This window comes from Asterias rubens, chromosome 12, assembly GCF_902459465.1.
Source record: "Asterias rubens chromosome 12, eAstRub1.3, whole genome shotgun sequence".
NCBI classification, from domain to species: Eukaryota; Metazoa; Echinodermata; class Asteroidea; order Forcipulatida; family Asteriidae; genus Asterias; species Asterias rubens.
Genome location: NC_047073.1, coordinates 12388781 through 12412216, shown reverse-complemented (window position 1 = coordinate 12412216; position 23436 = coordinate 12388781). Strand labels below are relative to the sequence as shown.

General features: G+C 37.7%; 2 protein-coding genes across 2 annotated transcripts in view; both read right to left on the bottom strand.

The window, feature by feature from the left end:
* The window catches only part of LOC117297758 (receptor-type tyrosine-protein phosphatase delta-like), a 30295-nt gene extending 18645 nt beyond the window's left edge, over positions 1–11650 (bottom strand). Inside the window, exons 1-4 of the mRNA XM_033780907.1 lie at positions 11590–11650; positions 3485–3790; positions 2400–2558; positions 1182–1475 (exon numbers count right to left, since the gene is read on the bottom strand). Of these exons, the coding sequence (XP_033636798.1) occupies positions 1182–1475; positions 2400–2558; positions 3485–3790; positions 11590–11650 (820 nt within the window). The remainder of the gene's footprint in view (positions 1–1181; positions 1476–2399; positions 2559–3484; positions 3791–11589) is intronic.
* Positions 11651–16855: 5205 nt separating this feature from the next.
* The window catches only part of LOC117297757 (receptor-type tyrosine-protein phosphatase kappa-like), a 46163-nt gene continuing 39582 nt past the window's right edge, over positions 16856–23436 (bottom strand). Inside the window, exons 31-37 of the mRNA XM_033780906.1 lie at positions 22494–22593; positions 21554–21630; positions 20919–21050; positions 19596–19727; positions 18574–18728; positions 17846–17981; positions 16856–17136 (exon numbers count right to left, since the gene is read on the bottom strand). Coding sequence (XP_033636797.1) covers positions 17062–17136; positions 17846–17981; positions 18574–18728; positions 19596–19727; positions 20919–21050; positions 21554–21630; positions 22494–22593 — 807 coding nt within the window. The 3' untranslated portion in view covers positions 16856–17061. The remainder of the gene's footprint in view (positions 17137–17845; positions 17982–18573; positions 18729–19595; positions 19728–20918; positions 21051–21553; positions 21631–22493; positions 22594–23436) is intronic.

Sequence of the window (23436 nt, the reverse complement as noted above, 5' to 3'; positions counted from 1 at the left end):
GTTGGCATAAAAACTTCCTTGATAACGAGCAATTGAGAGTTGTTGATAAAACATTTTGAGAAACGGCCTCCACTGAACGTAGTTTTTGAGAAAGAGGTAATTTCTCACTCAAATACTGAAATACTTTAGGCCTGAAGCTTTTCTTTTAGTGGGGGGGGGGGGGGGGCATCTGAAAGAACACAAACTTGTGCAACAATGGTGTTTTTTTTTCTTTCATTTTTGTCACAACTTCGACAAACATTGCGCCCAAGTGAGGTTTGTTATTTTGTGCATGTTTATGTTGAGATACACTTGAACATTGTCATCGCAGCAAACCGCTGAATTGCGGAATATATTACAATCCTTATTAAAAGCTTTACAATAACAGAAAATACACAAGAGAAGTGATAAATATCCCAAAACGAAGACCAGTGTCGCATGCAATTATGTCCTCTATGCAATACTATCAGGAGGACATTATTGCATATGCAATAATGTCTGCCAGACGGTTTTGCATACGCAATCGTGTCCGCCCGGACGCTGCTGCATAATGCTATTGTGTCCGCCCGGACACATTTGCATATGCAGTTGTGTCCGCCCCGTGCAACACCGTCCTTTTAAAAAAAAACGCCCTTGGTCGACGGAACGCGTTTGCCATTTTGTTTACAAGCTATTAAGTGCATGTACAAGGGAAATGTTCGGCCGTTGGGTATTCGCTGCAATCATAAAATACGTGAATATTCATGCTGCATACGTATAGGTTCAGTGCATGCACGCAACTTACGCGCGCACATACATGTACAGTCATGTACATGTCCACTGGACGGTTTCTGCATAGCCCCGGACACGATTGCATATGCAAAAGTGTCCGGAGCGGACGTTATTGCATGGCGGACACAACTAAATCTGACACCGGCAGAAATGTACAAACAGTCTGAAACAACATTAATGCGAATGCTGTCTTTGACATCCCCAATTACCTAACGTGTTCAGTGCCCTTATACAGGACTTGGCTCTGCTAAATTCAGACTCGGTTTAGGACTGTAGTGTTTGGACGTGGGCTTGAAATAAACCATCGGATGGAAATATGCAAATTTCACTGCACCCTATAGAAAAGTAGTGCAGAAACAATTTTACTTGGAAGATACATGATATTAAATTCCAGATACCAACTATATTACGCGTAATATTTTAGCTTATACCTATTGCAGTTGTATTCTGATGTTTCTGTGCCGTCCATGGACCACTGCTGCCGCTGGATGTGAAAGCTCTGATCTTCAACGTGTAAGATGTACAAGGTGATAAACCTGTAAATGTTTTGGATGTCGATGATGTGTAATCTTCGGCAGTCGGAGACGAAAGACTTGTCCTCTGCAAGACGTACCGGTAGCGTGTAATTGGACCTCTTCTCTGTCCACATGGAACTTGACTCCAGGTGAATCTGATGGATCGCGTTGACGACGAACTGACGCTGATTACCGGTACACCCGTTGGACCTTTAGTTTCATAAAAAGGGGGAAACAACAATTATTGAGGAAAATCATCTAGAGTCACTGGGCCAGACCATTGGCCTCCTTCAATAAACGTTACAGGTCAGCTCTGCTGATCTCCGGGTCTCCAACATGAGATGTATGATTTGCTTTATCGATGGTGTGTGTTCTATACAAACCAGGCAGTTTGCTGTAATAGACTTTTTGACAGCATCTGCATTTTTTTTTTTTTAAATAGGGTTTAAATAGGGATGAATTAGTGTTTTGTGCGGTCGTTCTGGTAATGCTTACAAAACTTTGTACTTCAAGAAATGACTTGACAACCGTGGACCTTTTCATACCAACAATTTTCACACTAAAGTTCACTTTCCTCGATTTGAACAAAAAAAATGAATTAATCGATTAGCTATTACATAATTTAATTTAATTTAAGGAACACAGCTTTTAACCTGGCATTGTTACACTTAAACTACATCGTGGCGTCCATCTTGGGAGCTTTTCAGCATGTTTCAGACGATGTGCAGCGGCGGTATTAAAGGGTAGTTCATGAGCTAGTTTTTGTCTACTGAAACAAAGGTTAAGTTTTAACCTGGCTGGTGTGTCTTTAAGTACATAACAGACACAAACACTACATGACATTGTGTACAAATAAAAGTAAAAATAAATGTTTTCAGGTTTCTAATTACAGCCTCATCGTTTCAATATATACATTTTACTTCAACAACGAAAAAGTTTTGCATAATCCTCAGTAAACTTTGAGATACTTACTCGAAACACCAGTGCGCTTCGTGAGTGAGACTGGACTTCCGTTACCAATGAGATTACTCGATGTAACGACAATCCTGTAAGTAGAATATGCTTTAAGCCCAACGAAAGTGATAGTAGTGTTCGAAGTGGTCGATGATGATGAACCACCAGAATGGGTCTGACATTGCTCCAGATTGGTGAGTTCATAGGTCACCGTATAGTCAATAGCAGGACAAGGATCACCACTGGGGGCGCCCCATGACACGCTCAGTGTATCAGAACCAACGGCGACGGCGGTCAAACCGGTAGCCGCACCTGGAGCTGTGATACCAGCACGTGGAGCTGTGTGAGTAAGATGTTGTATTAAGTAAAGTGATAGCTCAAGTCTTGTAATAATATATTATGGTTTTTTTTCTGAGTTGATCCGTCAATTTAAATTATGGCACCCATTCTTCAAATTCCATGCAATAAAATAAAACCCCTTACAAAAAGTCTGCCTTTGCATTGGTTTAGGGCTCGTCACATGATGTGCTTAGTTTAACTAGAAACCCGGCGGCCGTGTGGTAGTCGTTTGCCATGTAATAGTCAAAAAAAAAAAATAACGCTCCTGGGATCACCTCAGGAGTCGTAGTTTTTACCATAGCACTCGAAGCAGTCAATATTTGTTTAATAAAGACATATGAGTATGCCTTGGCGACTAGTGAAAATGTACTACTCAAACAGTCCCTTTTTTGTTTAATGACCAAGATGCATTGTGGCATAATGGTTCACCAAGCAGGAAGTCACAAATGGTAGTTGCGACATGACTTCTAATTATATTATTCAAAAAGTCGCGACTTAAAACTAGTCGCATTAGTCACCCTAGCTTACAATCCGTATAGGGCGAGGCCCATTACTGCATGAGTGTGTGCGCCTAAATGCAGCCCGGGCTATAATGTAGCCCGACCTATGTTCCCCACAAACTTGTACCAATGTCGCTGACCTAATTGTCGCCCCAAATTATCATAGCCCCAAACAATTTTACCTTAATGTCGCCCACTCTAGTTTAACCCCAAACTTGTATACCTTAATCAAGAACCGACCATCCCCAAACAATTGTCACCCGACCTGATGTTTGTAGAAGGAGGAGTGACATCATCCACGCTGTCATATGCAGGCTAAACATAGAGTGAGAACAAGTCTTGGTATTCGATAACAATTTGCTTCTTAAAGGAAGTTTTTTCTAAAAGGCTTAAACAAAATAGTAACATTTATTTTTGTGACCAAACCTGTTTCACATGTCACCGAAGCGTCTTCTGAATGGGAGCAGTCTTCGATACCCCACCCCTTGAAGGCACAATCTTGCAATTTATCCTCATTTTCACTGCAGTTGACGTCATCCATGAGTGTTTGGCCTGTTCCCGCTCCGAAGTGTGCATTCTGCCACGCACTAGCTGCTTCAACATAGCCAAGTTGTCTGCAAACAACGTTTGCGTCTGTGATGTTCCAGAAGTCGTCACAAACAGTCCCCCATTGACCATCATGGAAGACTTCAACCCTTCCTTCAAATGATGCGCTTCCACCAACGAGACGCACTATGTTTACAGATAAAGGATTCAAGAATTAGCTAAGTTTATTAATGTATGGCATGTTGCTATTCATGGCACGTTATGCTCTCAATGTGTAGTTTTGACGAGCTAAACCCTAATGTCGTCCTAACAGATGCAGCCCCAAACTTGTGCCTTAAAAATCGCCGTTTGTAGAGGGAAGAGTGAAATCATATAGGCTATATTTGCATGTGCAGGCTAACCATAAGATGGGGACCGCCTGGCAAGTGACATGTGACCTTACAAAACATTTTGATGGTACTCTATCTGTGCTTCATAATAGAAAGTTTTTCTACAAGGACATGCAAAGAAATAATAGGACTGGAATGCACTCAAAGTGTTAACGCATCAATGGGCAGATCGTTTGAAACTGTTCACAGATATCAATCCATAATTGACTTGGGGTCCCAGTTCAAACCGGAAGTTTAAGCGAAGCATCTAAAACCTTGAAGGATGGCTGAACCATAAGGTCATGCAGAAACTCAACTCATGGAACAACAAAACGAACCCCTCGGTTTTGTGAATTTCAGCTTGTTTTATTCTCCTTCATTCTTTTTCCTAGAACCCAGAGTGCACCATTCATTGTATTTCATTTTTACAATGGCATGTTAATCCAAACGTCTCTGAAATCAGAGACGTCATGTACCAAAAGAAAATCTTTTGTAGCATTTTGGGTTGCTTTATTTTGATCTTTTCTATTATTATTTCTATGTTCCTTCAGGGCCACCATACACCTGAGATATGCCTTTGACCTTTTTAACAGAACTCGGGGAGTACCGAGTATACAGTGCTATGCCAAAATGAATACTGATATGCTGGTAGTCTTTGTTTTACTGGTATTGTTCGTAGATCAAGCGTCGTTACTACAGGACGAAAACACTGAAAGCACGATAATAATAAAAAAAAAAAAAAAAAAAAAAAAAAAAACGTGCTCGAAATAATTTATTTGTCACCGTCTTAAATGTTTTTTAGAAAATCATTCGATGCTTCTAGAATCAGTTCGGTCGAAACTATAGTTTCATCTTCTCTTGAAACAGGGCGAGAGCTCGAAATAAGTGCAAAGGCGTGTTCTAATAACCATATCGCTTAAAATAAATATTTGCCACGGCTCGAAAAAAAATTACTGTAAAAGCTTGAACAGAATTATTGCAAAATTTGGTCATGCTCTCAAAATTATTTTGCTTTAAAAATAATTTAAAAGTCAAAGAACTCAAATTCTATTTATAGTCATTACTTTCTTTTCACCACATGTTCCTTTAGGCACTTATTATAGCCTCATTGTCCGAGGTACGAAATTGACATGAACTGAACGGTTTGCATGTGTCAGATTTGATTTTGTAGCTTTCGAACCAGTTAGGCTCCACTCCGCGATTGGTTGCCTGCCCCTTCTACTTTTGTCCTGTCCTATTTAGCGGGAACTTCCTGCAGCCAATTTCACAAAACGCTAGGATCAATCCTATCTCGAGTTAGGACGAGTAACCCATCCTAAAACTTAGGATGAGTTTAATGCGTCCTACGTATTTTGATACGGAACTGAACCCGTCCTAAGTCCTAAGATTAATCCTAAGTTAGGAAGAGTTTGGTGAAATCGACGGCTGGTCACTTAAGTTGATATAACTACCTTCAACAAAGTACTTGAGAGAAAAACCACGGATCTTGCTTCCCCACCCCCCCCCCCCCCCCCAATAAACGGTCTGGGAAACCCCTGTCTTTTTCTATTAATTCGTTTATGTTTCCCGTTCCAGCGGCTGCCAGGGCAAATCGATAGATCATGACCGCTTCTTTGGCAATGGAACGGTTTCATCGAGTCATTTTGTTGCCATGAAGTGTGTACTTTACAAAGATTCAAAATGTTTGGTGTGCGAGAATATAATGTAAGTAACAGTAACTATCACTTGTATTTTATTTCATGTATTTATTCATTTTTATATTTTACCTATGGATTCATTTGTGTTTTCTTTCTTTTGAAGTCATACGACTCCATTAATAACTTTTATTCAAACTTCATAAAGTTCACCACAAAAAGCCACATTGGACAATCAATCAATCTATACAGTAATAGTTGCATAAACAATAGAAATATTTAATCAAAGGCTATATTAACAATTAAAGACTCTAGACACTATTGGTAATTTTCAATAACCAGTCTTCTCACTTGCTGTATCTCAACATATGCATAAAATAACCTACCTGTGAAAATTTGAGCTCAATCGGTCGTCGCAGTTGCGAGATGATAATGATAGAAAAAATACCCTTGATACACGAAGCTGCTTTCAGATACTTGATTTCGAGACCTCAAATTCTAAATCTGAGGTTTTGAAATCAAATTCTCGAAACTACATTACTTCAAAGGGAACCGTTTCTCACAATGTTTTATACTATCAACCGCTCCATATTACTCGTTTCCAAGTATGGTTTTATTCTAATAAATATTTTGAGTAATATTATTACCAATAGTGTCCAGTTTTACATGATTGACAAATAGTATGTTTACCGTAATAGAGTGGTATTTTGTTTCTCAATTTGAGAGTGAACAAGTTTTTAATTGTGTGCACAAAAAACATTGCGAACAGAACATATCACATAGTTTTGCTTAACAAAAACAGTTGATGGCCGGCAGTGTAAGCACTTTATGTAATCCACCATAAAACACAAACTGACAAACCTGTTGAAGTTTGAGATCGATCCATCATGAGAAAATAGTCAAAAACCGATTACACATTTTGCATGACATCGATGCAAATAAGGAATAAAACGCTCACTGAGCCATGAATTGAACTTCAAACTTGAAATTATATTATCTTTTTTTCTCATTAAATATGACGTTTCATACAAAATACCCCAAGGGATATTTATACACTATCATCATCATTAGACATGTAAGTGTTTTCTTACCAATTCTGTAACGTTCCTGTAAAGACAATGGACACTATTGGTAATTGTCAAAGACCAGTCTTCTCACTTGGTGTTTTTCAACAAATGCATAAAATAACAAACCTGACTCAAATGGTCGAACTTGCGAGAGAATAATGAAAGAAAAACAACCTTGTCGCACAAGTTGAAGTTGGGTGCTTTCAGACGCCTTGATTTCGAGACCTCAGCTGTGAGGTCTTGAATGCAATTCAAATAGTTTGGTGCATGAGAAATTACTTCTTTCTCAAAACCTATACTTCAGAGGGAGCCGTTTATCACAATGTTTTATACTTTACTTTACCAAAAGCTCTCCATTGCTCGTTCCCAAGTTTTATGCTAACAATTATTTTAAGTAATTACCAATTGTGTACAGTGCCTTTTTAAGCTTTGTGTATCCCAACATAAGCATAAAATATCAGGCCTGTGAAAATTTGAGCTCAATTGTCATGGAACAGTCTTTTCGCTTTGTGTATCCAAACATAAGCATAAAATAGTTGTGAGATAATGATGAGAGAAAAACACCCTTGTTGGACGAATTTGTAAGCTTTCTGATAAGAATAAAAGACTTATAGCTAGAAGTATTTTAATATTTTAGCGAGAAATTACCTCTTTTTCAAAATCTATGCTATTTCAGAAAGAGCCGTTTCCAACAATGTTTTATACTTTCAACAGCTCTCCAATGCTGGTTACCAAGTCAGTGTTTAAGTCAATATTTAATTTGAGTAATTACCAAATGTGTACCTTTCCTTTAAGAACCGTTCATGGGCGATTTCCCAGGTTTATATATTTTGAACTTGTCGCATCGCTTTACAAACGCTTTATTTAGGCACAACGCCTGATTGGCTTTAAATAACAATAGCCGGCATAAAAAATCCTGGATCTACGGCCGACAGGACTGACATTATGATTCCGTACCGAACATCAACGATACTGTCCGAATGTTGACGACAACACGTTCGGAACATTTCGGATAAATTCCTCCTTTTTGGTCATGTGATTTTAGGTGATACAGGTGTGGTGGTTTCAGTCTTCCGCCGTGTTCAGTTTTCCGGGTGACGTAGCCGGACATTTCACCACGTTGTTGGAACGGATTAAGCTTTCCGGCGTGTTCAGTTTTCCGGGTGACGTAGCCAGACGAAAATACAGCAACGAGTACCCTGACGAGTACTGTAGTTCTCTCAGTGACCCCAAATTGGTTATTATTACGATTCTTTTCTGTTTAGTCACATTCTCTTGCCCCATCTTTACACGTATTCATGCGTACAGCTGTAAGCAGGTCACACTGCTTGTGCCACACCAAATTCTCTCATACGATCCACGCGTTCGCCGCTCGTTTGTACTCGTGGACGCCGCCATGACTACAGCTACCGGAGAGTAACACGGATGACTCAATACAGCACTAAAAATTGACTACTTTTGCTTGCTGTGCGCAGGCATCGCATGACGTAATGTTACCGTATTTGGTCATTCGGAAAACTGAACACGGCAGAAAGTTGAAACCGCCACACCGGACCCTAAATTCGACAGAGTCTAGTCGGAGATTTTTGGGTCTGGGAACCAGACTATGATCTTATAAGACAGTTTTTTCATTCCCATTGGCCGAGAGCAACGGCTGAAACAGTTGTGCCACATCATTCGATACGCGCGACGCGCACAACAATCCCTTGTAAGGAGTTGTTTACCCGAGCGCCTTACCATTTCATAGCTGGAGGGGTGTTGTGTTGAAAGAAATCGCTGAACCATTTTAATTTTTGCATGTATTTTACTCGTTGACCAAAACGTGTTGATGTTTTACCGTAAAGGTATTTATGAATGGGTTCGTCGAGGTAAACTATCAAGAACCAGGCCTCGTTGGGTTTAAATCACTAGTTGAAAACCGATTCAACACACTTTGATTCTCTTGGTTCAGTTCAGTACAAAATTTACTTCCAATTCCTCAATCAATACAAATACAATGTAGGCAAAGTGATACACAACATGCAGGAAATTGGTTGGGGTCAACCAAGCACGGCTTGTGTAAGGGAGTGCCCACACAAAGAACAGAAAGATCCTATGCTAGACCTTGTTACACGTCCTAGTGTGTCAATCAACATTTTGTTTTGTTTATTTGCAACATACATAATAATTCACATTATTGTACTTGCTTCTTTGTAATGTTCTGTTGGTTGCTTTGGGTAAATAACCAAAAATTCACACTAGCGGGAGTGGTTTGGTTACAAAGAGCAGGACAAAACTCTTTCTTGAGTAAAATTGGCCGGTGATTTTTTTTTTCTTTTTCTAATAATTGTCTGTCAATATTACCAAAACAGATAGACCAAAATTATAAAAAAACCTTTAATTGAGCAAACAAATAAGCTTACATTATTCCTTGCAATACCCGGACAAAATACTTTTCAGAAAGTTCTGAAAAGAAGAAGGGCGTTACAACCAAACAAGTCCTATGCCAGAGGGGCGCAGCACACTAAATAAACTCACAAACCAATTCTAATTGGTCTCTGGCAGCCTCTTGAAAACCAATCAGATATATTTTCATTAAAAAAAAGGAAGACTTCCTAAACATTGATGGTAGATCAGCAATTTAGTTTTTGGGACTTAATTACTCTAAAAAAAAAAAATCAACGGAATTTTGCTTTTTTTCCATGAGGCATTCTCCCAAAATGAAATAGTACCTTTAGAGGCACTGTACACATTTCGTAATTACTCAAAATGTATAGAAAAATAAAACCTTATTTAGTAACAAGCAACGGAGAGCTGTTGATAGTATAAAACATTGTGAGAAACGGCTCCCTCTGAAGTAACGTAGCTTTTTAAAAAGAGGTAATTTCTCAATAAAGTAATAAAAGACTTCTGGCCAGAAGTCTTTTATTCCTATCTGAAAGCACACTATTTTCATACAACATGGGTGTTTTTTCTTTCATCATTTTCTTGCAACTTCAATGGCCAAAGTTTCACAGGCTTGTTATTTTATGCATTTTATGCTGGCATACTACTGGCATGGTCTTTGACAATAATTACCAAACGTGTTCGAAAAGTTATCGAATCTCCTTGAGTTATTCCTACATTTCAGAGTTTGAATTTGGTTATTGCTTCTTCAAGAAAAAATGCTCAAATAAAAATTAAACTGAAATAAAAAATAAGCCTTGCTTTTTAATAGTTGATGTCAGTTCTGTGGAGATTAAAGATGGTATTATTAAAGTGTTTAATGTTTACGCTGTACTATCGAGACCACAGTCATTTGTCCTTTTTTGTTTGTATGTGTTCTGTCTGTTTTTTTATTTCAGGCGTGTTTTTTATGTTTTGTTTATACCCTACAGTAAATTAAATACATTTTACTGTCGGGCGGGCGGGTGAAAGGGTCTGTCCACAAATTTACATTAAACTAAAAGAAAACACAGTTTGGAGATAAAATATTACGTGCTGGGGTGCTGTAGTATGAGAAATGGGTAAAACAATATAACGAAATTATAAGTTTGAGTGTAAATACCAAGATCAAAGTGAGTTGTCACTGACAGGCACTTGTAATTGAGAGTACTCGTTTAGACAACGTGTCAATAAACAAATTCAAAATTTTAAAAAAGTACACTTTGTAATATCGTCCTTGTGTTAGTAATAATTATGAACATATAACGTTTTATAACTTGAAATTTACTTGGAATGGGGAAAATGCCAATGATATCATCAACAAATTATATGTAAAAACACCAGTTTTACAAAATGTATGACTTGTTTATAAAAGTGCCGGTCAGTACAGGGACGGTAAAAGGTATAAATGCTGCATACCTGGACATTTTCCCGCCGTGGTGCTGGAACTCCGAACCCAAATACGATCTAGAATAAAGGGAGATAACTCATTCTGTAAACAGATTGCCATGAACATTAATAACAAAAAAAAATATGCTTAAAGGAACACGTTGTCTTGATCGGGCGAGTTGGTCTATGATTAGCGCTTAAACCGTTTGTTATAAAATGCATAATATGGTTATGTTTTAAAGATCCTGGACACTACTGGTAACTGTCAAAGACCAGTATTCTCACTCGGTGTATCTTAACATAATGCATCAAATAACAAACTTGTGAAAATTTGAGCACAATCGGTCGTCCAAGTTGCGAGATAATAATGAATGAAAAAAAAACACCCTTGTCACACAAAGTTGTGTGTGTTTAGATTGTTGATTTCGAGACCTCAAATTCTAAATCTGAGGTCTAGAAATCAAATTCGTGAAGAATGAGTAATTAAAAAAATAGTGTCCATCACTACCTTTAAAAGTAGAACATAATGATCCGCACAAAATATACCTCGTATATTGCTTATAGTTTTCCTTGTACTATGTGAATTACATGGTCTAACATTTTTTGTGTGGACTCCACAAGTTATGGTGAACCAGTCGATTGTTTTAATCCTGTAATGGCCCAAGCACACATGGAAACTACATCTGCAAATCTAATTTCATAAGATGATCACATGATCCACGCAGAAAGAAAATCCCTGCCCCTAAGGAACATACCCTTCTATTTTGTTTTTACAAAACGCATTACTTCGAAGTGAATTGTTTCTTAAAGGCAGTGGACACTATTGGAAAAACTACTCAAAATAATTATTAGCATAAAACCTTACTAGGTAACTAGTAATGGGTAGAGGTTGGTAGTATAAAACATTGTGAGAAACGGCTCCCTCTGAGGTAATGTAGTTTTCGAGAAAGAAGTAATTTTACACGAATTTGATTTCGAGACTGCTTCCGATTTAGAATTTGAGGTCTCGAAATCAAGCATCTGAAAGCACACAATTTCGTGTGACAAGGATGTTTTTAAGAGTAATTACCAAACGTATATCTTCCCTTTATAGTAGTGAATTAAGTAAGTCTGTGTATACATACCTCCGATTAAACCAAGACATACCACGAGAAACTTGGAAATCACAAGTAAACGGCCCGCCATTCTGCTACCTAACTGCAAAACTACCGCTATTCCAAATAGTTGAGTTTTCGGTACTTTCGAATACGGAAGTTCTTGCTAAAAAAATAGTCTAATTTGATTATTCTTGATTCAAAATATTATTATCTTTCTTGTTTTCTCCCATTACCAGTATTGGAAAAATAAAGTGGTTTCCTCTTGGAACGGTTTGACGATCGGAACGATAACAACTGTACAACAAATTAAATTTAGAATTTGTTGGTTTTCGCTTTGTATGCAATCAGGTTCTCGTATTGATTTTTCACTTGTGTGTTCCTTTTATGTATCGAGAACGTTTTAGTAAGTAAAGCCGCAAGGGTGTTTGACTGTTTTATGTGCGAACAAACATCTGTAAATGAAATTAAGCTAGGTTGTATGGTTTTTTAATACATGCAAGACATGGTTTAAAAGATTGCTGCAATCTTTGACTCAAACAGCCATCGACAACTAAACATTAATGAGTGTACACGTCGTCATCGTTTATTGCTATGTCTTACTTCGTATTTTTGGTTTTTTTGTTTTCGTCCCTATTGCAAATGTTCACTAAGTTGTAATGACATAAACGTCTGTCTCGTTAGATTTAAACTTAATTATCGCACAGGTTGGGCCAACAGTCAACAGTTTCTTACAAAAAAAACACACACACGCACCCCAACGCACTATATATTTCAGTACCTGAGCCTTTTATAGAATGGTGCTCCACCGGTCTGAGCGAAGGATACATTTATAAAATCAAATATTCGTGCATCTGGGCTATTCTGTTTTATCAATACGCAAACAATAGTTCTTGCATGTTTCCAGCATGTTCCTACATTTCTAAAAGTACTTCTTTTGAACTAGCAAATAAGATGGCGGCCAGTGACCGACGAAATCATTGGATATATACACGCACGAGACAGTGGCCAACTGTAAAAAAATATTCCCATATACATGTACACATGCCAAGTAGTGCACCCCGACCCCCCCCCCCCCCCCCCCTTCCAGGTTTTTATTGACCTGGTTTTCGGTTAGGTCTGACTCATTTTGGGTCAGTTTGACTCGGAACCAGTGTCAATGTGACACAGCGTACGAGTCAAAAGTCTAGATTTGAACACATTTATGGGGGTCACGTGGCCGTGGATACAGACTCTGGGCGAAAATGACCCACAAAGGCTCAGGCTCGCTCGACCTAGAAATTCAGGTCAAATCTGACGTCGAAGGACGATTCGGCGATAAAGTATTGAAACAGCTGAAAACACTTGTTAGAATTACAAAGTTTGTCTGACTTTTCTCAAAGGGCAAAACCATTCGAAAAGCAGACGTTTATATAAGTAGGAACAATACCACAAGGCACGATAGGCCTGGTCATACTAAAACAAGGTGTACGACGTCAATCACACATTGATAGTTAAGAATGAGTGTTAGGAGGGAGCCTGCAAGTATGATGAGTCAATCTGGGGAAGGGACTAAGTGCCTTTAAAAGGGACGAACAAATACAATGCTGGTAGGGAAAAACATATAAAGTAATTGCTGGGAAACATGTTATCCCAAGAAAGAAAGAACAACTTGACAAGAGACAGACATTACAAATGAGGGGGAATAATTGTCAACTTCTCACACATGCTCCCATGTCAATCCGAAAGGAATAACAACGGTTTTTGAGTCATATCAGGATTAAGTAGTGTTGAGTGTGAGTGTGTAAACCATAAAACATGTCGGCACAGATTGTTAAGTATGCCAATCGAAGACGGACGAATGATCAGGGTCAAATTGCATGGATCTGCTTACCGAAAACCCAGAATCGGCGCTTACGGAAGCAGGGAATTCTGTGCTTGCATGCGTACTCCACGTTACAAGGCACTCTACGCTTTGGTAGACACAGAAATTCGGCGCTTGCACGTAAGCGGGAATCGTGATCGTAATCGCAGAATTCGGCGGTAAGCAGAGCCATGAAATTGGGCCCAGTTGGGTTAAGCGTTTTGAGACTGCTGCACCTTGTGGATAACAAAATAATAACTAAATGCGCGCCCAAAATGTCTCTTTTTTCCGCCATAGTGTCTATAAAAAGGTAAATGTACATCGTTGACACAAAATTAGCATCTTGAATAATTGCTCTGCCAGTATCTACACCAGAATAATAAAATCACATAAATGCTCAAATTGTTCTCAGATTATTGGATTACACATGAACCCATATTTTAATAAACTCTGGGAGTTTTCTCAGTATTTTTAACCAAATATATATATTTAACAAATATAAAGCTACCTCTTTGAGTAAAAATATAATATAAAACTACTTCTTGGTTATGTATTTAAAAATGCATTATGAAAAAAAGTCAAAATTATCAAACAAGCCGACTAGTGCGTCACTTCCAACAATAGTAGTGAAGTTCACTGGATAATAATAATGGGGAAAAAACACGACAATTTTAAGAAGTTTGACAATAACGAAATTGTATTACAACGATCGGGTAACAAGAATAGTACTGATCTTTGAAGACCAAGGCTTCTTTCTTGTTAATTTTTCATTTTTTTTTTTTTTTTTTTTTTTTTTTTAATAAACAAACTGACAGTCTTTAACTGCTTAACCAGTAAACAGAACATGTTTCAGTTTTAATTCAGTAGTGGTTAAAACAGTAAGTACTCTTTTGTATGATTATTTGCAATCTCTCTTCAAAAGAATGATAGCAGTGGTAGCACAAAGCTCGTGACCCAGTGCATTGTTATCATTCACAAGCTTAAAATTATCTTTTAAAAACATTTAAAAATGTATCATTCATCAAGATGATCAATATTCATCTTCATACCTGGGTAAGTAAAAAAAATACATATTAACAAAAATTCATCAAATATACAAAACATTTGCATCAACATTAAAGGCAGTGGACACTATTGGTAATTACTCAAAATAATAATCAGCATAAAACCTCACTTGGTAACAAGTAATGGGGAGAGGCTGATAGTATAAAACATCGTGAGAAACGGCTCCCTCTGAAGTGACGTAGTTTTCGAGAAAGAAGTAATTTTGATTTCGAGACCTCAAGTTTAGAATTTGAGGTCTCGAAATCAAGCATCTGAAAGCACACAACTTCATGTGACAAGGGTGTTTTTATTTCATTCATATCTCGCAACTTCGACGACCAATTGAGCTCAAATGTTCACAGGTTTGTTATTTTATGCATACGTTAAGATACACCAAGTGAGAAGACTGGTCTTTGATAATTACCAATAGTGTCCACCGTCTTTAAGTGCGTTTTTCTTTTTTTACTTATGGGTACTTCAACTATATAAAAAATATACAGAAATGTGATTTTTCTCATAAGTAGACTATCAGCCAATTTTCTCGTTGGGTTGCTTAGAAGTGCCACTGGAAATTTGAAAATAACAATACAAAGTGTTGCTGTACATGACTCCACTTCCATTAAAGACATTGGACACTATTGGTAATTGTCAACGCCCAGTCTTCTCACTACATGTAGGTGTATCTCAACATATGCATAATTAATTAATTCGTCGTCGAAGTTCCGGGATAATAATGACAAAAAACACCCGTGTCACACGAAGTTGTGTGCTTTCAGATGCTTGATTTCGAGACCTCAAATTTTAGAACCGAGGTCTCGAAATCAAATTCGTAGAAAATTACTTCTTTCTCGAAAACTATGTCACTTCAGAGGGAGCCGTTTCTCAAAATGTTTTATACTATCAACAGCTCTCCATTGCTCGTTACCAAGTAATTTTTTTATAATAACAATTATTTTGAGTACTTACCAATAGTACCCAGTGCCTTATAGTAACATGTTTAGTAGTTGGTGGAAAAGCACAAGACATTCTCACGTGGGGCAATAAAGCAGGTAGGCCACCAGAATTTGGTGATAAAAACACATTGATAGAAAAATATAGAAGTTTACCCTATAATTCTTTGCCTATAAAGTTGCCTAAAAAAGTTGCCTCAAATGGCATGGAAATTCCCTTTGGCACAGTGGATATAAACACATACAAATATATATATACACATTTTGTTACATTACATGTAGCTTCCTGTTATTAATACAGACTAGTGGCTAACATAAGGCAACATTGCTTGTACAAAACTGGTTTTTTGTTTCGATACCTTTCAGAAATTTAGGCAAAGTTTCATTGGGATATCACCATCACTAGACCCAATTTTATGAAGCTCCTTAGAAGCTGCATTGAAAAAAATAGTCCTTATCAAAAAAAGGACTAGAGCCAGAGTACCATGTCATAATGCACAATATTGACTGGTATTCTGCTCAATCTTTGCTTAATAGAAAATGTATTAACACACTAATTGGGTCCAGGCATTGCGATTGCAGCATATGGGTACACAATTAGTGGGTTTTTTATGAGTTACTTACTAGTCGCCCATTTAGCTTAAAGACAGCAGACACTATTGGTAACTGTCAAAGACTAGCCTTAACAGTTGGTGTATCTCAACATATGTATAAAATAACTAACCTGTGAAAATTTGAGCTCAATCGGTCATCGAAGTTGCGAGATAATAATGAATGAAAAAAAAACACCACAAAGTTGTGTGTGTTTAGATTGTTGATTTCGAGACCTCAAGTTCTAAATCTGAGGTCTCGAAATCAAATTCGTGGAAAATTACTTCTTTCTCTGAACTATGGCACTTCAGAGGGTGCCGTTTCTCACAATGTTTTATACCATCAACCTCTCCCTATTACTCGTCACCAAGAAAGGTTTTAATGCCAATAATTACTTTGAGTAATTACCAATAGTGTCCATTGCCTTTAAAGCAAGTAGTGCGACTGCAGTCTGCCCAGGTATGTCAAATTAAAGCTTGCCATGCTCTTTTTACTGTTGGGATAAATTACTTTCCCTTAAATACTCATAACAGCTTACAACAGTTCACATTTCAATGTTTACAAAATTACATCAGCTAAATGCAATTAGGCCATTCAATGAAATTTCACTTGCGTAACAAAGAAAGATCACACAATGATAGATATGTCAATATTTGTTAATTTTTTTTAAATAAACAAATAAATATTAACATTTGTTTTTACCCATACACCGATGTGTGTTAGCGCAGTATATTTACTAAGCACTTTCCCGAGTCCAGTGAAAAAAATATTACAGGCATATTTTACTCAGGAGGGATTCAAACCCACGACCCTTGCAATTCTAGAGCAGTGTCTTACCAACAAACAAATAAATGATTCACTTTACAAAATGAATGTTTTTGACAAAAACAAACTTCGAAGACCACTCTCAATCAATAAACTCCATTTACCAGGAGCTCCAAAGTGAACAAAGTCAATTTCATGAATTCCATACAAATTGCACTAATGACCTTACAGTCCTGAGCTGACATTTCATACATCAACAATATTTTCAACTGCAAAGTATATTTTTTATGAAGTTATAGCGATCTTTCTTTACTTTAGATTCTCATAGATGCAGTTGGAGTCCAGATATTCCTGAGCCACCCCATAGCAAAACTGGTACTGAGCCTGTCAAAATCAAACAAAACTGACGATTAATCAACAATCAATGACAAGTAAAATCATATTTCAGACACAATTCAGCATGGCAGTCTGACATAAATTTCTCCTGAGGTTACGCTCACTTACTTGACATTGGTTCAATCCACTTCTATAAAAACGCATTTTATTGAACACTCAACACAGAGCGCAAACTTTGTCAAGTTAAAGTTTACCGTTAGCAAAATAGCACGGTGAACTGCAGTATAGGCTCATAAAATGCAGTTATTATTGTTTCCAAAAGAAGAAGGATGCTGATTCGCATATTTTGCTTTTTTGAGTAGACCACATGGCGTGAACCAGTTGCTATGGTTGTGGTTTGACGACCTGGGAATGATGTGACGACTGTGGCGGTACATAAAAGTTTAAAATCTAAATATAATATTTAAGTAATTTTTTTTTTTTTTTTTGGGGGGGGGTTATCACAGGGGTTAATCTCGAGGTGCCTGTTGTTCAATTCAGTTCCATTCAGCATATCTCCCTTAGATAAGAATATTTAAACACCCATATTTGCTAACCCCTGTATATTGACTTCTCTTTGTTCTCCTACTGTTTGGACTTTTTAGCGACATACCAATTGGTTTTGTACAAGAACGTGAAAGGAGGATACCCCCATTCTGTAAAAACGCCTTGATCCACCCCAAGTCAAAGTAGTCACACAGACTACCCAATGACTTACCAACGACTGCACCATGCCAGCACGGGTAGCTCGCAGCTTCTTAACAGCCTGGAAAACATCCAGGGTTTGCGTTTCACGGATACTCTCCAAGATCGTCATCAATGCACATAACGTCCCGCTGCGTCCTAATCCATCTCTGGTTATACAAAAACACAAAGCAGTTATGGTTAAGTGCCTTGCTCAAGAGCACAGGTGTCATGATAATAATAATACTAATAATAATAAAACAGTATTTATAAAGCGCCAAATTGCAAAAGGATACAAGGCGCTGAGAAGGAAAGAAGAGGGAAAAAGACAGAACCAAGATAAAGATGACCAGCTACGAAGAGGCAAAAAGGTGGGTTTTGAGAGCACGTTTGAAGGCTGGGACACTGTTTGAGCTTCTGGTAAGGGTAGGTAGAGAATTCCATAGTCGGGGAGCAGCAATTGAAAATGCCCTATCACCTGCAAGTTTATGGGTTTTGTGAACTGAAAGGTATTTACCAGTAGAAGAGAGAAGAGAGTAAGAAGATGTCTGGAGTGAAAGCAGAGAGGAGATTCGAACCCACACTCTGCTGCTGAACAAAGCTTGGGTCTCTTGAACTAGACTGCTTGGCCAATGACATGCCATCAAAAGTAATGTAAAATTAGCGGTTTATTTTGGGTGCCTTGCTCAAGAGCTCAAAAGTCATGACTGGGATTCGAGCCCACTCTGCTGCTGAACAAAGCTTGGGCCTCGCTGTACTTACATGCATTGAACTGTAATAGGTCCATCAGGATTATCTTTTGTCCACAAGTTGACAGTTTCTAACACCTTGAGGAGACTTGATGGGGAGTTGGGGACATCCTTCCTCGTTGGCCACTGCAGGAACTGGATGTGACAAACCTTCCTTGACTTGTCATTCTGTGAGTAAAAACGGATTCATTGTTGAAATTTCACTTTGTATTTAAATGCAGCGGACACTATTGGTAACTACTCAAAATATTTATTAGCATAAGACCTTACTTGGGTCTGAGAAATGGGGAGAGGTTAATAGTATAAAACATTGTGAGAAACGGCACCCTCTGAAGTGGAGTGGTTTTCGAGAAAGAAGTAATTTTCCATGAATTTCATTCTGAGCTCAGATTTAGAATTTGACGTCTCAAAATCAAGCATCTGAAAGCGCACAACTTTGTGTTACAAGGGTGTTTTTTCTTTTATTATCTCGCAACTTTGAGCTCAATTGGTCGGCGAAGTTGCGAGATATGAATGAAAAAAAAAACACCCTAGTCACACGAAGTTGTGTGCTTTCAGATGCTTGATTTCGAGACCTCAAATTCTAAACTTAAGGTCTCAAAATCAAATTCGTGAAAAATTACTTCTTTCTCAAAAACTACGTCACTTTAGAGGGAGCCGTTTCTCAAAATGTTTTATACCATCAACCTCTCCCCATTACTCGTTACCAAGTGAGGTTTTATGCCAATTATTATTTTGAGTAACTGCCAATAGTGTCCACTGCCTTTAAGTAATAACAATAAAACATTATTTGAGTAGCGCCCAAAATTCATTACAAAATACAAGCTCTAAGACACTTTACACAAATTAAACGGGAACAAAATCACATTAAAAAAATTACCATTAAAAAACCACAACACGAACAATTAAACAAAAAAGGCAGGAAAATAATGTGACGTAATTAAAAATAATTGCATTTAAAACGCCAATAATAAATGTCCAAAATGCATAGAAAACCTAAGAGCATATATACATCCTTAAGAACTATCCACAAACCTTTCTGCTTGAGTTGTAGATACTGAAGTGTCTCACAATGACTGAATCATTCTTGAAATGAATACCTTCTGATGTAACAGTCAGAGGTTCAAAACTCACACTTCCCTCATCTGGCCAATACTGGGCGACACTCTGCAGAGAGCAGTAAATAATGATGATGATTTATTAAAGGAAAAGTTACACCTTTGGCTTTTGGAAAGTGATCGTTTTAATCCTTTATAAATGAGGATGTACATGTATATAGGCCTAATAAAACTAACCTGGGAACATTTTCTTTGAAGAGGTGGTCACGTTTTTTGAGATATAACTAAAAAATCTTGTTTAACATTATTTAAACCACACTATACTTGAAGTAGAATTTTTCTCAAAATGCTTTACACTTTCGAAGGACCAAAAGTTGTTACTGCCTCCACTTTTAAGAGTAATTACCAAACTTATATCTTCTCTTACTTAACCTTAAAGTCCCAGATATGGGAGTGTCTTTGGGCAAAGACTCAACTATAATACTGGGGGGGGGGGGCTGTTATACCTAGCAGTTGGTAGATTTTATAAAACACCAAAAATAAAAATAAATATTTATTTTTCATCATTATTTAATTTCTCGGGTAGTTAAAAATTGACATAATTCACATAGTTAGGTAAAAACTTTAAAAGTTACAGCAATGAGCAATTAAAATACATAGGGAGGAAAACAGAACAGCTGGAGCCCGAAGGGTTGCCTAAAAGAAACACAGTTCCCGTCTCCAGCAGGTCCTAAAGAGAACAACTATACATTGAAATATACAAATATAAACACAGCAATCAAAATATTACAAATACGGATAAAAATACATATACAAGGGCACACAAGAAAGATTAAAATAATACGTTAAAGATACCTTTAAAACTTCTTAAAACATAAAAAATAAATAAAAAAGGCTAACAATTAAGTACAAAGGCTAAAAAGCTTTAGTACACATGCTTAAAAGGTGAGATTTTTACAAAGCAATTTTCTCACATTCATGTTCAAGTTTTTGCTCTAGTAAAGTGCAGCTAACCGAGCTCCCTCCCTATTCATTATGAACACAATAGGCAAAAGGTTGAAATTGCTTATATACAAAGTTTTAACAATAGCATTAACAAATTACAAAGTTAGAAACACAAAAATAAAAACAAACACAACAGCCAAGTGGCCTTAGCAATACACAACAAATTGAAACAGATGTCAACTTGAGACTGGAAAAAATAAATACAAATAACACAAATAAATCCAAAGGCATTTTCTATACCTTGATTGTGTGAACAAAAATGGTACAAAATGTAGGAAAACTTGAAGCATCTTACCGGATCATTGTCCATGGAGTTGAGCATAACAATACAGGATGATTTGTAATCATACACCATCCTCCAGATGTCACCTACAGTGTTGGGAAGAGGAGCTTGTGTGGCCAGGTACGCATTCTTATTCTTGTATCCCTAGGAAAAACAAATTACAAATTCACGTCTCGGGCCAAGGGATTCTTGTTTAGGTACATGTACTTAAAGACACTGGACACTATTGGTAATTGTCAAAGACCAGTCTTCTCACTTGTTGTATCTCAACATATGCATAAAATAACAAACCTGTGAACATTTGAACTCAATTGGTCATGGAAGTTGCGAGATAATAATGGAAGAAAAAACACCATTGTCACACGAAGTTGTGTGCTTTCAGATGCTTGATTTCAATTTCAGGACCTCAAAATCTAATTCTGAGGTCTCAAAATCAAATTCAAATAATTTAGTGGAAAATTACTTCTTTCTCGCAAACTACGTTACTTCAGAGGGAGCCGTTTCTCACAATGTTTTAAACTATTAACTATCTCTTGAGCGTTAACAAGTAAGTTTTTATGCTAATACTTATTTTAAGGAATTACCAATAGTGTCCAGACTGCTAGATTCAAAGATCACAAACTTAAGGGTGTACTACTTGTACTTACATCAAGGAAAGTAGCATTGATGTAGTTAGTGCTGCCCTCTTCCCCAGAGGTCATCAGATATGGACGGCATTTGTCAACTGTGAAAGAAAAAAAACAAGACTTAACTCATATTAAAAATAAAATTCCCTACAAGGACTTTCAATCATTCTCAGCACAACGGTGTGCTAGAAGATTCTGTCCACCGGAGATTCGGTCCGGCCATATGGCAAACTGTGAACAAACTTCTTTTGAATCACGGAAGAAGCTCATCAGGCTGGTAATATAAATTACATGTAACTTAGCCAATGAATTTTCTATGAAACACAGCCAACAGTTACGTAACTTTTGTTTTCTAGTGATATAATGACGACGACGACGACGACGACGGCGGCGGCGGCGGCGGCGGCGGCGGCGGCGGCGGCGGCGGCGACGACGACGACGACGACGACGACGACGACGACGACGACGACGACGACGACGACGACGACGACGACGACGACGACGACGACGACGACGACGACGACGACGACGACGACGACGACGACGACGACGACGACGACGACGACGACGACGACGACGACGACGACGACGACGACGACGACGACGACGACGACGACGACGACGACGACGATGATAATAATAATAATAATAAACGGCATTTTAAATACGCTCTACTTAGAAAACGAAAACACAGCGCATACAAAAATAGAAACGTCGACACGTTAACAAAATTTACCTAAATACTGGCTATGTTTCATAGAAAATTCATTTGCTGAGTTGTTTTTAATCGTCCTCCTCCTGCCCATGTTAATGTCACATACAGGGGACTCGATCTCCGGCAGACAGAATTCCCTGTGACACCGGCACCAAAACATGGTTTTTGATAAGCCCCGGAACAAATATTGTTTTATTTGGATGCATGTATTTGTATAGGTTTTGATGTTGGTAGGTTTTATCGTACCTGGGAGGTTCTCCTGAAATCTGTTCTTATCAATGTTGTCCGGCATCTTCCCTCCGAGACATCTGTCTCCATTTGGCGTTACTGTGAAGATCTCCAGCATCTAGTGAATAATTAGAATAAGATAGATTTAGAACTAGAATTTTATGTTATTACCTTCATTGCACAAATCGCAAAAAAATAAAATTGATGCAAAAGGGAAAACCCAAACAGGCACATAGGCCTTCTAAATGGGGACCCTTGTTCAGAATGGTTTATTAGCCAATGATAAAAGGCAGTTGACACTATTGGTAATTACTCAAAATAATTATTAGCATAAAACCTTTCTTGGTGACAAGTAATAGGGAGAGGTTGATGGTATAAAATATTGTGAGAAACGGCACCCTCTGAAGTGCCATAGTTTCCGAGAAAGAAGTAATTTTCCACGAATTTGATTTTGAGACCTCAGATTTAGAACTCGAGGTCTCGAAATCAACCATCTAAACGCACACACCTTCGTGTGACAAGGATGGTTTTTTTTTTTCATTCATATCTCGCAAGTTCGATGACCGATTGAGCTCAAATTTTCACAGGCTTGATACACCAACTATGAAGGATAGTCTTTGACAATTACCAATAGTGTCCACTGCCTTTAACAACAATCAAAGGAATTTGAAGTATTGCTCTCACATCATAACAAACTCCAGTTATCCTCAAATATAACACAATAAGTAAACAAACTTTATACACAATCAGTACCAAAACAAACCTAAAAACTACAATACTTCTTACAAGACAAATTCCAATATAAACGCGCACAGCCGATGGTATATAACTTCATCATCATAAACATCAGTTTTAAAAATGATGTGCTCCAAGGTCAAAAAGTACACTAAAGGCCGAGTCACACTGCAGCGATAACGAAAACGATAACGATCACAACGCAAAGAGAACGCATTCTATTGGT